Raw genomic sequence first — 13,047 nt, forward strand, 5'->3', positions numbered from 1 at the left:
AGCAGGAATTTGCTCTGGAGGGCAAGACTGAGCTAAAGGCACAAGTAAGTGAAGGGTCCCAAAGTGTATGGCAGAACTAGAACAGTAGCAACTGGTTTACAGGAAAAGGCTCAAAGACCCATGAGGTACCACACATTGATGGCTGAGGAATGGTTACAAATCCCTGGACAGTTCCAATTAAACACACTGGTTAGGAAAAGCTGCCTTCCAGCACTGCAGGGCAAACCCCAGGGAAGAGAGGTCCTGCCCAGGGAACACACCTCCGGATGTACTCCATGATGAAGGCAATCCAGCCTTGGGAGGCATAGTTGTCCCCACATGCCCCTGTCTTAGCTGGCACGTTTTGGTAGATGGCAGAATGCAGTTTGGCCAAGTCCTCCTTCCCTGGGATTGGGAGTGACAGGTCCTGGAATGTCTCCACTGTTGTAGAAACCTGGAAATGTCCAAGAGGAAGAAGTCTGGGTTTCTTGTGCATGTGCTGGAGCTGGGACCTGATCTTCAGCACCTTTTATCACTGCTTCAGTTTTGTCTGGGCTGGAAACCTGAGCTGAGAGTAAGAGCATCTCACTCTGGGTAATCACTCTTTGCTGCTGTCAGCAGTATGACTTCTGTCATGGTTTTGGTAGCTCTGGAATCAGTTTTCTAATGCTAATGTGGTATTTCTGCACCAACTCAGTAACAGGGAGAAGCAAACAGACCCCACAGAGAAATGCAACTTCGTAGCAGGGCATATTTCTCACACCTCCCACCATCCACCTACAGTCCTGTTAGCAGGCCTGCTGCACCCCACAGTGTTTGGAAACAAGGGCACCATTTCCTAAGCAGAGATCTACAAGCCAGGAGACCATGCTCTTTACCCAACAGCCAGCTCACCCTGTCACAGGTGAGGCACTGCACCAGGCTGAGGATGGAGCCATCAAAGATGTCCGAAATCACGCTGCGGTAACGGAGCTCCTTCTTCTTTTTCCCAGAAGCCTGCATCTGGGCTGGAAGACAGACAAGAAAGCCCCATCATGTAGCAACTCCCAAGAGTCCTGCAGCTGTCCTGCGTGGTCAGATACCACTTGCAAGCCAGGGAGACAGCAGAGCCTGTCATCAACTGCCAGGGAGAACTCGGCTGCTCCGTGTGGTACAGGAAGGGCAGGCAGCCAAATGAGCCAGCAGGGAAGTGCCAGCTCTCAGCAGGCAGAAACTGCCTCCCTAGAAAGCCTGTTGCCATCCTCTTACTACATGTTTAGAAGCCTGGCTCTGCCACAGTGTCCCTGCTTTTCTGAGGTCTTGCAACATTTTGCTCTAAGCTTTACACTCCCCTCTCCTGCCCCTCTATTTGGTCTTTTTTCCTTCCCTTCTGACATTCACGTGTTCCCCAGGTGACTGAAGGAGTCTCCACAGCAGGGTAGGCCAAACACAGTTTTGTTTCACAACACGTGCATGGAAATAGAGTGTTTTTTATCCTGCCAGAACATCTGTGGCTGTGCTGACCTCATGCAAGGGGCTGGGATACAGTTGAGGGAGGAATGCCATGATGGAGCAGCTGAAGGGACAGTGGAGTGAGCACTTGCCATTGTGTCTGCAGATGATGCAATGCTGAGGGATTGTGATCTACAGTGTGCTTGTGATAAAGACACCAGTTTGACAACAAGAGAAGCCAGCCTAACAATGCTCCCAGCACTGGACTGACATCTGCAGCCTTAATTCTGTTATCAAGAGCCCAAGATGTCCAAGAGGCAGGAAGCTCTTTCCTGGTAACATCATCCTGCAGCTCTTTGGCCCACATGCTATGAAAGTGAAGTCTGGCAGACAAAATGTTTACACATCTCCACAATCCCCTGGAGGGACAGAGCTTGTGCCTGAGACTCCTTAGCCATCTTCTGAATAACAAACACAGCCTGCAGATGCAGACATGAAAATCATTTCAGGCTCCAATACAAGCACATACCAGAATATCTGTTGTGCCCAGAGTTTGGCTTTACCTGCAGCTTTAGGTCTTTGCCTAGGTCTGTTCTAGAAGGCACTGATGTCCACAGGAATGAGCACTTCTTACAACTGCTAATCAAGAATCACGATGGATTCCTTCTCTCTTCTGGAAAAGAGCCCCACCTCTACATGCTCCCCCCTTTGCCTCCCAGCACACACCCTTGGCAGTACCTTTCTTGAGTACATAGGAAGGTCCAAGCCTGACAGGACTGGAGCGGGGAGGGCTGCTGGAGAGCTTGGAGTGCATCTCATGATGCACAGGGCTGCAGGGGCGTGAGGAGCAGCGCACGTAGGCATCGTTGTCAGGTTCTGTTTGGGAAAATGGGGAGGGAGGAGAGCACTGCTGAAAAGCCCGGTTATGGAAGGGAACACTGAGTGCCAGCCCAGCTGTGTTCTGATGCAGTTCAGAGGCTGTCCTGCAGGCACAGGCTGGCAGGTGCAGCTCCCCCAGTGCACACCCAGCTCCACTGCACAGCTCATGATTGCATTCAAAATTAAAAATAAAACCAACCCGCCATTTTTTCACACTTATGACTAATTAGGTTTCCCAGCTTGCTCCTGTCTCCCTAATCCACACAAACAGCATTGCTGCCTCCAGTGCCAGTTGGCAGAGTCAGACTCTGATATAAAGAAGTGTTGAAAGATGGGGTATGTTCAGTGTGAGGTGACTCCACACCTACATCTGAACTGCTGCTCTTGTCTCTTCCTGAAGACACACAAATGCACAGACTTTTCTCTCCACAGAGCTCTGAGTTCAACATTACTAAGTGCCTCCTTCCACACCTTTTCCACAGCTAATAATTCCCTGGGACAGCCCATCAGCTATGTACACATACAGAACCTTTTTCTTAAATTAGGAGAAAGGCATAAATAGTGCTGCAGGTTTGGCAGGGGCAGCCAGCACTGTGCTCCTCAGCACTGCAGCCCAGTGAAATAACTCTGTGCCTCACATATTCTTACATTTTCTTACAGCAGCAATTGTGCTCAAAGGCAGAACCAGGGTCACTGAGGAAAACCTTGCATGCAAAATCTCCTGAAACCCACAGAAAGCACAGTTCCACAATGTGTCGTTTGCCACCGTGTGGGATGGTAACATCTTTTCACAAATAACATGAGGTGAGGTGCATACCTGGTGTCCTGCAAGGGCTGGCAGGACGGGGAGCTGGCAGCATCTCAGGTGAGGCTCTGCCATCAACTGGCATCATAGTGGTATCAACATCTGCATCCTCATCCACCTGCTCCGAGTTGCTGCGCCGATGGCCACAGGAGAACTTTCTGTCCTTCATCCTCTCCTTCTCAGAGATGCCTCTCCCTGCTTCATCCTGGATCAACAACTCTGTCTCTGCCAGGGAGCTCCCTGTGGTCCGGCTCTGGCCATCTCCTTCACCCCTGTCACTGCTGGAGTCACAGGAGAGGAATTCATCCTCTGAAGGACTCCGGTCACCCTCCCGTTTGTCGTCCTGGTCACTGGTATCCAAATCCCTGGTCTCTGCAACAACTGGTTCCTTCAGTTCTTCATGAAGCTGATCCATCAGGCACCGCAGGAACTCCTGAGTGTCCTGAAAACCAGGAGTAACTCCATGTCAGTATCCATCCAACAATGGGACAAAAGAGGAGATGGTTCCATTCACAGCCTCTCAATGCTGCTCACTGAGGTCAGTCACCTCTGCACCACAAGAAGACCCTGCTGAAGCAGAGGGTGGCTGGAGATGGACCAAGAAACGCGTCCACCACATAAATGTTTTTAACTCCTCAATGATAAAAAGCCCAATTTTCATCTGAACATTTGCAGCTGAAAGACACTGAAAAGCCAGAGAGCAGCAGCACACCAGCCATGAGCTGATTTCTCAAGGGTTTGTCACTGGTAAGAGGTGAGAAACAAGGAGAAACCTAATGAAGACAGCAGAGTGTAGAGAACAGACTCTTACCCACAAGGCAAATTTCACTTCTGCTCGTGACAGTCCCTGTCTTAAATAGGGCAGATTAAAATCTTTAATAAATAGGGAGTGGAACCAGAAAACAAAGACAGTGTAAGCTCCTACATTCATAATAGATGGTAGAAGAGCTGATATATTGGCTTCAAAGGACCTGCTGAAAAGTGAGGTGGTGTTTTGACAACTCCAGAAAGTTAATTATGATGTTTCTGTTATTTTTTGGAAGTTTGGCATTTAGCCTGCGCTGTCTGCCTTTCAACTTTATCTCCTTACAGCTGAGAGCTTCCCAATCCAGTGTGCTTTACATCAAAGGTAAACACAGAAGTTGTTTCATTAATCATTGTTTTATCCTGTTTTGACTCCCTGTCTGTATCACTGTTTAGATGTACTGTCCCACTGTCACTTTTGTAAATTTGCTAATCAAACATAGTTTGATGTTTACATTTTATTCTAAAGAATAAACACGAGAGATATGCTGATAAAAACTTCAAAGAAAAAAGATCCCATATTTAAATAGATGTAGTTTGCTGTAATTCCCCAGGAAAAGAATATAGAACATTCCTATCTTTTAACTTTTGAAAATGATTCATCCAGGTTTCCCAGCTGTGATGTGAATAAATAATACCTTTCATATAGAATGTGTCAATAGATGTCAAAGCCCTTTATAAAGGAGATGACCATGGTCATTTCAGAAGTGAGAAAGTTGACAAAGGAAAATGCATTGATTTGGTACCAACAAGCCTCAGGCAGAGCCTGGAATTGAACCCAGGTTTCCTCAATCCCACCCAGCTGCTCTCTGGGATCACTGCTACTGAGCCCAGAGCTTCAGCTCTGCCTTCTGAACACAAGCACCACCACAGCAGGAAGAGAAGTCCCACCACCTTTGGAATAAGTTCATGCTTTGGTTGAGGCCCCACCTGCTGCGCGTAACCTCGGAACATGGGGTTGACAAGTTTGATCCCGTGGGACAAGCTGCTGGGAACAACGTAACTCGGGCTGTTTAGATACAGGGGGGAAAAAAAAACAAGTTAGTTTGCTTATCAGGCCTGGAGCCAAGTTTGTCCAATCAGCCACAGAGCAGGGTGTGGACAAAAGCCAACTCTGCACCTGCAAAGCCTGGCCATGTCTTTCCCTGTTGGATAACAAACAAATTAAGAGAAAAACAACCATCTCTCACTTATCTCAGTCTGTCCTTCCAGAGATGATCTTCCCTAGAGCACACCTAACTTACAGCTCTATCCACACCCTGAATCAGCTCAAGTAATTCTTTCCAGAGCAGAGTTTGGCATTTAAGCTACTTGGTTTGATTTTGCAGCACCATGTTCTGCCTCAGAATCTGGGTGGGCCACAAAGCAAATGAGGTTAATCAAAAGCAGTATTAAAATTAATAATATTATATTCATTATATTATATTGCTTCAAAGTCTGCAGTCCCCTCTCTTCCAGAAACTGCCATTTAGATTCCTAGTTGGATTTTTTCCAACTGATTCCACAGAGCAGCCATCTTAAGATTGAAGCAGAGCTGCATTATTTCACACTGTCCTTTGAACTGGTCTAGAATTTGAACCAACAGCCACCATCTCCCAAAACATCACCTGCATTCTCCACTCTATTTGGTAAAAATATCTGTATCTCTTTTCCCATCAAAATCATCAATCCTTGGGCTAATCAAGAGCTGTGCAATTAAGCGATGGTCAGTCCTTGTAAATTACTTAGAAATGGCCACAAATATTCCCTTATTCCACCATTTCTACTTCATTGCCAACAGGGATCACAGAATCATAGAATGTTCTTATTTGGAAGGGACCTTCAAGATCATCCACATCCAACCCCCCAGCATGGGCAGGGACACCTCCCACCAGCCCAGGTTGCTCCAAGCCCCATCCAACCTGCCCTTCAACACTGCCAAGGATGGGCCAGCCACAACTTCCCAGGAAAGCTATATTAAAACCAAAATCTCTTCCTTTTTTCAAGCGAAAGCCTTAAGAATATATTCTTTTTTGATCACTGATGCACATTTGATCACTAGAAGCAGTTTATGGGATCTCCTGGACAAGGGGGAATCCTCATCTACCCATCTCTGTAGGGTCTGAACTGCCTGCCTTAGATGATGCATTTTCAAGGATAAGCCCTGAAAATCAGATTTCCTCTTTGCTGAGGCCAGACTTGAGGGCTAAGAGCAGCATGAAACCTGTCCAGGTTAGATCAGGGAGTGTCCACTCACCGTTTTTTATGCCAAACCTCAGACACCAACTTCTGGTAACTTTTGCATAGTGCTGGTTTCTTATCTGTACGGACCAGTCCTCCACATTCCAGAAAAAACTGTGTGAGAGGTGGGCTGCAAGGAACAAAAAGGAGAGGAATTCAGTGCATAAAAATTGCTCATCTAATTCTATGTAAGGGTTTATCAAAACTGAAATGTTTGCCTTTATGAAAGCATGCTTAAGACACTGTTTTTTAATGGAGGAAGTGAACATCCAACCCCCCAGCATGGGCAGGGACACCTCCCACCAGCCCAGGTTGCTCCAAGCCCCATCCAACCTGCCCTTCAACACTGCCAAGGATGGGCCAGCCACAGCTTCCCAGGAAAGCTATATTAAAACCAAAATCTCTTCCTTTTTTCAAGCGAAAGCCTTAAGAATATATTCTTTTTTGATCACTGATGCACATTTGATCACTAGAAGCAGTTTATGGGATCTCCTGGACAAGGGGGAATCCTCATCTACCCATCTCTGTAGGGTCTGAACTGCCTGCCTTAGATGATGCATTTTCAAGGATAAGCCCTGAAAATCAGATTTCCTCTTTGCTGAGGCCAGACTTGAGGGCTAAGAGCAGCATGAAACCTGTCCAGGTTAGATCAGGGAGTGTCCACTCACCGTTTTTTATGCCAAACCTCAGACACCAACTTCTGGTAACTTTTGCATAGTGCTGGTTTCTTATCTGTACGGACCAGTCCTCCACATTCCAGAAAAAACTGTGTGAGAGGTGGGCTGCAAGGAACAAAAAGGAGAGGAATTCAGTGCATAAAAATTGCTCATCTAATTCTATGTAAGGGTTTATCAAAACTGAAATGTTTGCCTTTATGAAAGCATGCTTAAGACACTGTTTTTTAATGGAGGAAGTGATTCCAAATGGAGACGTGACTCCTAACTTGAAATAAATTATAAGGTTGATCTGAATCTTCCCAGTACAGAGAAGAGATCCTGGAATTTGTTCTCAGCAGGATGGCTAGAGAATATTTTAGGATATGGGTTATTTGAATGACATCACTGGGGAGAATGGAGATGTGACAGGCCTTCCCATGGGACAAATAAGTTTCTGGTGCAAGAGAAATTCTGAAGATTTACTTCCAACGTTGGCTATTCCCTCAGCTTCCTATTGTATCTCTTCTGCTGCCCTGAACTAATCTTTTCTGCACCTAGCCTGGCTGGTTTCTCTTTGCAAGACCCATGAAGATCTCAGATAAGAGGCACCACTTTAGATATGAAGTCTAGTCAAGACTCTACTGAAAGGCCCTAATGCCTACCAGTTAGAGAGAGCCTGAAGTGCTGCATTCATGTAGCAGGAGTTCCCAAGATTTTTCATTCCAGTAAGGCCTAAAGCACAAACAAGAGAGGCATCAAACACTTTCCAGAAGTCCTGCTTTCTACTTTCCTCCCCAAAGGTGAGGGAATTCAGCCCTTTCTAGGCAGTCCTACAGATTGCAGAGTTACCCTCACAGCCCCTTTCATCAGATGCAGTTACCTCTGGGTTTCAAATCATCATCCTCTGATTCAGATTCACCTTCATCAGCCACTGCAATGGGAACAGCTTTCAAAGGGTGAGCAGGACATGGAGAATCCTACATTAATGACAGAGAAATAAGCATCAATGAGAGGCCTGTGTTAAAAGATGAATTGTGAGAGATGTTATCTTACACAGAAATGGAGCCAGCCTTTAAAAAAAAAGGAGAGAGAAGAACCAGTTGCACTGTCTAAACTTCTCACTAATGCATGGAGGGAGTGGAAATAGTACCAGTACTGGCTCCAGCACACATGGTAGGAGAGGCATCAGGAATATGCAGCAAGCATAAAACAAGTAGATGTGTTTCTGGTCTGACAGCTAACATTTCCATGGGCTGTGCATTGAAAATTGAAACCTGTTGTGTTTCCTCTCAGAAACAAACAACCCATGGAAGAGGCTGGGAAAGGTTAAAAATAAAGTCAAAATGGACATTAAAGTCATCTGGAAGTCTCCTTGCTGGGAGATTCTGCAAGGCAAGGCCTGGTCCTCTGGCTACGGTCCCCACTTTCCATGAGAGTTCCTATCTCCACAAAAGCCTGGGCAACAGTGGAAACGTCTGGGCTGATTTTGGCAACACGTCAACAAAATCTGTGATGCGGACCTACCGGCTCAGGGAACTTCCCCGGCGGTGCCTGGGGGGGCGCTGGCAGCCGCTGCTCCAGGAACACCTCCTTCTCACAGGAGTAACACCAGATGCGGAAGGTGGTCAGGTTGACGGTCAGGTTGTGCTTTTTGGCCTAAAAATTCAAAGGTGAAAGAAGAGGATGTGCCAGCTGGCTCAGGCTGAAGCACTTGGGCTAGCAGGATAGGGCAGAGGAAGATTCAGTAGTGAGAAAAATCCAACTGTCCATTTTAAGATGGACTGCAGAGCAAATCTCACCTGTGCATGAAGTGTGCTGTGGTCAGCAAAGGACTCCCCACAACCAACGTAAGGACAGCCAATCTGGGGAGGGCAAAGAGCAAAAAGTACAATGGGGACACCAAATTAGACTCTTCCCAAAACAGTCTGCAACTCCCATCCCAGCAGCAGCTGCAACTTCAGAACTGGTCTGGCTAGTTTTCTAACCTGCTTTTTCTTTGGGGCCCAGAGTTAGATGGAAAACTGGAATTGTTTCATTGAAGAAAGAAAACCTGGCAGCAGGTGAGCACCCCCAGAAAGGCTCCTTTCCAAGGAAGCTGCTCCAATGGGAAGCTCATCTGAGCAGTCTCAAAACATCTGGCAATTCCAGTGTAAAAATAAACTGCCCCTGCCTACCCAGACACCCCTTGTCATTCCTTCCTGCCTTCCTCCCTGAGCAGCACCTCCTGCTGTCTCACACTTGCTGCCTCCTGTCCCAGCTGCCAGCAGAGGCAGGACCCAACCAGCAGTCAGTGCTGAGCTTTTTATTCATTCTTACTGAGACTACCAGGGGTCAATCACCTATGAGGGGTGAACTCTCACATCTTCACATATTCTGACAGCATTAGCCTTTAGCCTGGGGAGTCTTTTCCTTGGAATCCATCCAAAAACAGTGGAGAATTCTACCATGAACCCCCTCCATGCTTCCCACTCTTTTTTCTTTGTACAATACTTCTTTTTTATTAAATATATTAAAAAGAAGACCCACCACATCATGCACACAAATAACAAACCATTTTTACCTGAAGACAAGCCCAGAGATTTGGTCCCACAGCTCCACAAGACTGGCAAGTTCCCTGCATATTCATGATAAAATAAAGTTGGTTTGCTTGTTTAGTTTATAAGTAACCTAGGTGCTCAAGACTGGGGAAGCTCCTCTATGAGACAGGCCTGTAGCTCATGGTATTTAATTTCTTAATACCACACTGCCCATTGAATAGACACTTTGCAGTGTTTTAGCTAATTGACACACTTGAGGACAGTAATAGCTCAGCTGGGGTCAGTGAAGCCTCCCTTGATGGGACCTGTGGAGGGTTGGAAAATGAGTTTCTGCCTCTCCTTTCTGCAGACAGGCAGCATTTTCTTTGAAAAGGAAATGTGCAAACCCATGCACAATAGCTAAAAGGGAAAGGACTGACAACCAGAACACCCTGTACCTTGGATTTGAGCAGCAGATCATCCCTGGTCACCTCTCCTATGGAATCCAGGTGAGGACAGATGTCTCTTGTGTCCCCCATTTTCACCAGTGCTCACCTGCAGGGGCTGTTTTCCTAGGACAAGAAAGGATAGTTCCTCTCAGCACCACGGCAGATTTGCTCTCACAGATTGTTAAGAAGATCAATTAGCATGTTTTGTATATTAGATGTGCCTATTTCATGTTCAGAGATAAAAACAAATGTAAATCTGGAGTCAGTCACACGAGTTCTGACCTGCTGCTGAGTGGCTGCACTGCAGGATCACAGGTGAGTGAGCAAGGCAGGGGAGGACAAGATGAGCAGATCTAATAAGGTGTAGAAGGAGGGATCTGTGTGTTCAGAAGGGAGGTGTTCAGAGCACAGGCATAGCTCTGACTCTGTTTCAGGAGTGGGGATGGATTTGCTGTGGCCTGAAAATGAAAGGAGTGGTAGAGGGACCCCTCCTTTTGATCTTAACCTCCCAGACTGGATCCTGCAGCATCTCAGACTGAGGCAGAGTCCTGTAGTGGGTACATACAAACTCCCATCGAGTCATCACGCTTTACATCCTTAGCTGGTCTTGTATGCCATGAACACTGTACTCCATGAACCCTGACTAGACTGTATCAGTATAAGCTGGTTTATCAGTGTATCAGACCTAAGCCAGGTTTTTCTCCCTGGAAACTGGGTGTTCTGTGCAGATAGGGTGGGAAAACAACGTGGTGATCTGAACTGGCTTCCTCTTGCCAAACGCAACAGCATGAAGAGATATAAGTCTAATTAGCCTGCGTGCATGAAACCTGGGTTAAAAGTGAAAGGGTGCTGCAGCCCAAGAGATGAGTGTGCAGCCCCCAGTGTCTAGAGGCTACATGCTGCCTACCCTGTGATCTGAAATATACTATATCAAACACTAAAAATATGATGACTGCTGTAAATGAAGCTGGGCAAGAGGGAATTAGACTCAACTGAGCTGTAACACAGATAACAGATCTTCAATCTCTGAGGAATTTACCATTTCATATGTAGATTTTTAACCAGTGTGAGGCACACAACTCTCAAAGACTGTACAAAACATGACCACACTGTTTCACCCAGCTCCTACAGCCAAGCACCACAAATAGAGGATTTCACAGCTTATGAGCACAATAAACACTGTTGTGGTGATCCACAGATGTGTGAAAGACTTTAAACATGCAGCTCTAAAAAAGGTGTGTGCTTCTGGAAGTATAGTTTAGTAACATCACTTGTGTTTGTTAAAAAGAAAGACAAGTGATACTAACACAGATCACCATCCAAATTATCACTGCTGGCTGGAAATGAAGCAGATCTGAAAAGCCCCCATCATTAAAAAGCAGAATAGGTAAAAAATCTGATGAACTGGAAGCTAACAACTTCAGCAGCCTGGTCACTACACTGTTGTTTTCACATTTTGAGGACATTTGAAAGAATTCTCAGTGTTATCTGGTCTGAATCACTGACAGTGGGGAAGGAAAAAGAAAAGAAAAAAATAAGTATAAAGTAATAAGCCTTATCAGCAACACTTATCTTGGGAGCTGAAAAGCTTGCCTAGCACCTTCCCTTGGCAGAAGACAAACCTCAAGGATAGTTTTGTAACAATGTTTTTCCAGCACTCTTTGGAGTGCAATAAACTGAACTGGAGGAACAAAGCAAAAGGGGAGGGGGAAAGAATCATCTTTGCATGCCAAAAAACAACAGTGGTTGCAACCAGGATCTCAGTAACCTGTGAAGAGACGTGTGACAAACAACTGAGCAATTTCATGCACCTTCACAGGGAAGCAAAGTAGTATCATGTAACACACGTTGAATTAAAAGTGACAAGATGCAGGATCTTTGACTAACATATAAAACTGGGACCCTTTCAGGCTGAGTTCCTTCCTCAAAACTGATCCCTTTTCCCAAATGCATCAGCTGGTCCAATTAAAAAAGAAAAATCAATACCATGTTTGCTAGTTCACCTTCCTAGGTTTTTTATCTCACAGAAAAACCCAATGAACAAAATACTGGTTTAAAATTAACTCCAGACTCCTTCCTCTTCACCAGCTTCAGCTGCCTGGGAACCTGCTTTGGAGCACACTCTGTTAAAGTACAGTCTTGTGGGTGTTTTTAGTGCATTCTCTGGGACCACCCCTAAAAATTAAAACCATGCCTTGAAACTTTCTGGCACTGGGATGCTGATCTGCCCACCTAGGTCTTCTCTTTGAAAAAAAAACCAGGGAAAGCCTCGTTTTTTGCCTCTCAGCCCTGATCTGAAGGCATCAGAAAAGGTTTGAGTTGCAACTCTTCAGAAGGAAGTATTCAAACCCAGTGTCCCCATGACTCTGCCTGAAGAGCTTTAGCTGGAGCACACAGCTCTCAAGCACTGCTCAGGACACTAGGAATTGAATAAAAGCACTGCCAGAAAAGCTTAACTGTGCTTGTCAAAATGTCCCGTGTGTGATGGAAAATAAAAAAAAGGTACCTTAAAACAAAGTCCCTCAGCCTGTGCTTCTCAGGCACCACTGTGGAAGAGCAGTACATGAACATGTCAGAACAATTCAGTGGCAACTGCAGCCTACTGCTGGTTGCTTAAACTGCTGCCAAACCCAGTGTCTCTGCCTTCTACAGGAACAGGTTTCTCAGTTTTGGTTTGGTTTGGGGTTTTTTTTGCTTCAAACAACCCTGTTGTTTTGTAGCAAAGCTGGAGCCAGCTGTCAGGAGCCTCAGACACACAGAGATTCCCAGTCTGCAGAGTAACTGTACAAATAAATGAAATCCTAGCACTGCTCATCTGCAAAACAACTACCAGGTCAGCTTGTTCATCTTGCATAACCCACCAAGATAAGGGAGAAATCTGCAGCTGCTCTTAGCAACGTTTTGTACTTGAGCTACTGAAGAAAGAAATACTGAGTGACCTGCCCTGCTGACAAGGAAGAACCCGAAACCAAGACCCTCTGACCCTGAGCTCAACGTTAGCACCACATCATGTACTGGAAAACCAGACGTTTTATGTAGAACAGGGAAAAGAGACCAAGATTTTAAATCAGATTTATCACTGGGGGTCACGGCCACAATAGCACACCTAGAGATTTAGGGTTTAAGAAAAAAACACAACAACACCTTTGAGAATCAGACAGAATCCCAGGGGTTGGAAGGGACCTCGACAGACCATCTAGTCCAACCGCCCAGAACTCCCCCTCGGCCCTGCTCTGTCACCCCTCGCGTGCAGCAGCCGCCGGGAACGCAGCTCCCGTCCTGACAGAGGCCTCGGCTGTCGGTGAGCG

The 13,047-nt window shown here is 46.1% G+C and overlaps 1 protein-coding gene across 1 annotated transcript in view; it reads right to left on the bottom strand.

Moving 5' to 3' along the window:
- USP20 (ubiquitin specific peptidase 20) overlaps positions 1–9,829 on the bottom strand; it is a 15,500-nt gene extending 5,671 nt beyond the window's left edge. The window contains exons 1-12 of the mRNA XM_009998893.1: positions 9,749–9,829; positions 9,335–9,388; positions 8,574–8,636; positions 8,299–8,430; positions 7,655–7,751; positions 7,437–7,506; positions 6,787–6,900; positions 4,829–4,907; positions 3,107–3,536; positions 2,149–2,286; positions 874–986; positions 261–433 (exon numbers count right to left, since the gene is read on the bottom strand). Coding sequence (XP_009997195.1) covers positions 261–433; positions 874–986; positions 2,149–2,286; positions 3,107–3,536; positions 4,829–4,907; positions 6,787–6,900; positions 7,437–7,506; positions 7,655–7,751; positions 8,299–8,430; positions 8,574–8,636; positions 9,335–9,388; positions 9,749–9,829 — 1,544 coding nt within the window. The remainder of the gene's footprint in view (positions 1–260; positions 434–873; positions 987–2,148; positions 2,287–3,106; positions 3,537–4,828; positions 4,908–6,786; positions 6,901–7,436; positions 7,507–7,654; positions 7,752–8,298; positions 8,431–8,573; positions 8,637–9,334; positions 9,389–9,748) is intronic.
- Positions 9,830–13,047: the final 3,218 nt, after the last annotated feature.

This window comes from Chaetura pelagica, unplaced genomic scaffold (genome assembly GCF_000747805.2).
Source record: "Chaetura pelagica isolate M959 unplaced genomic scaffold, ChaPel_1.0 scaffold405, whole genome shotgun sequence".
In the NCBI taxonomy this organism is placed as follows: domain Eukaryota; kingdom Metazoa; phylum Chordata; class Aves; order Apodiformes; family Apodidae; genus Chaetura; species Chaetura pelagica.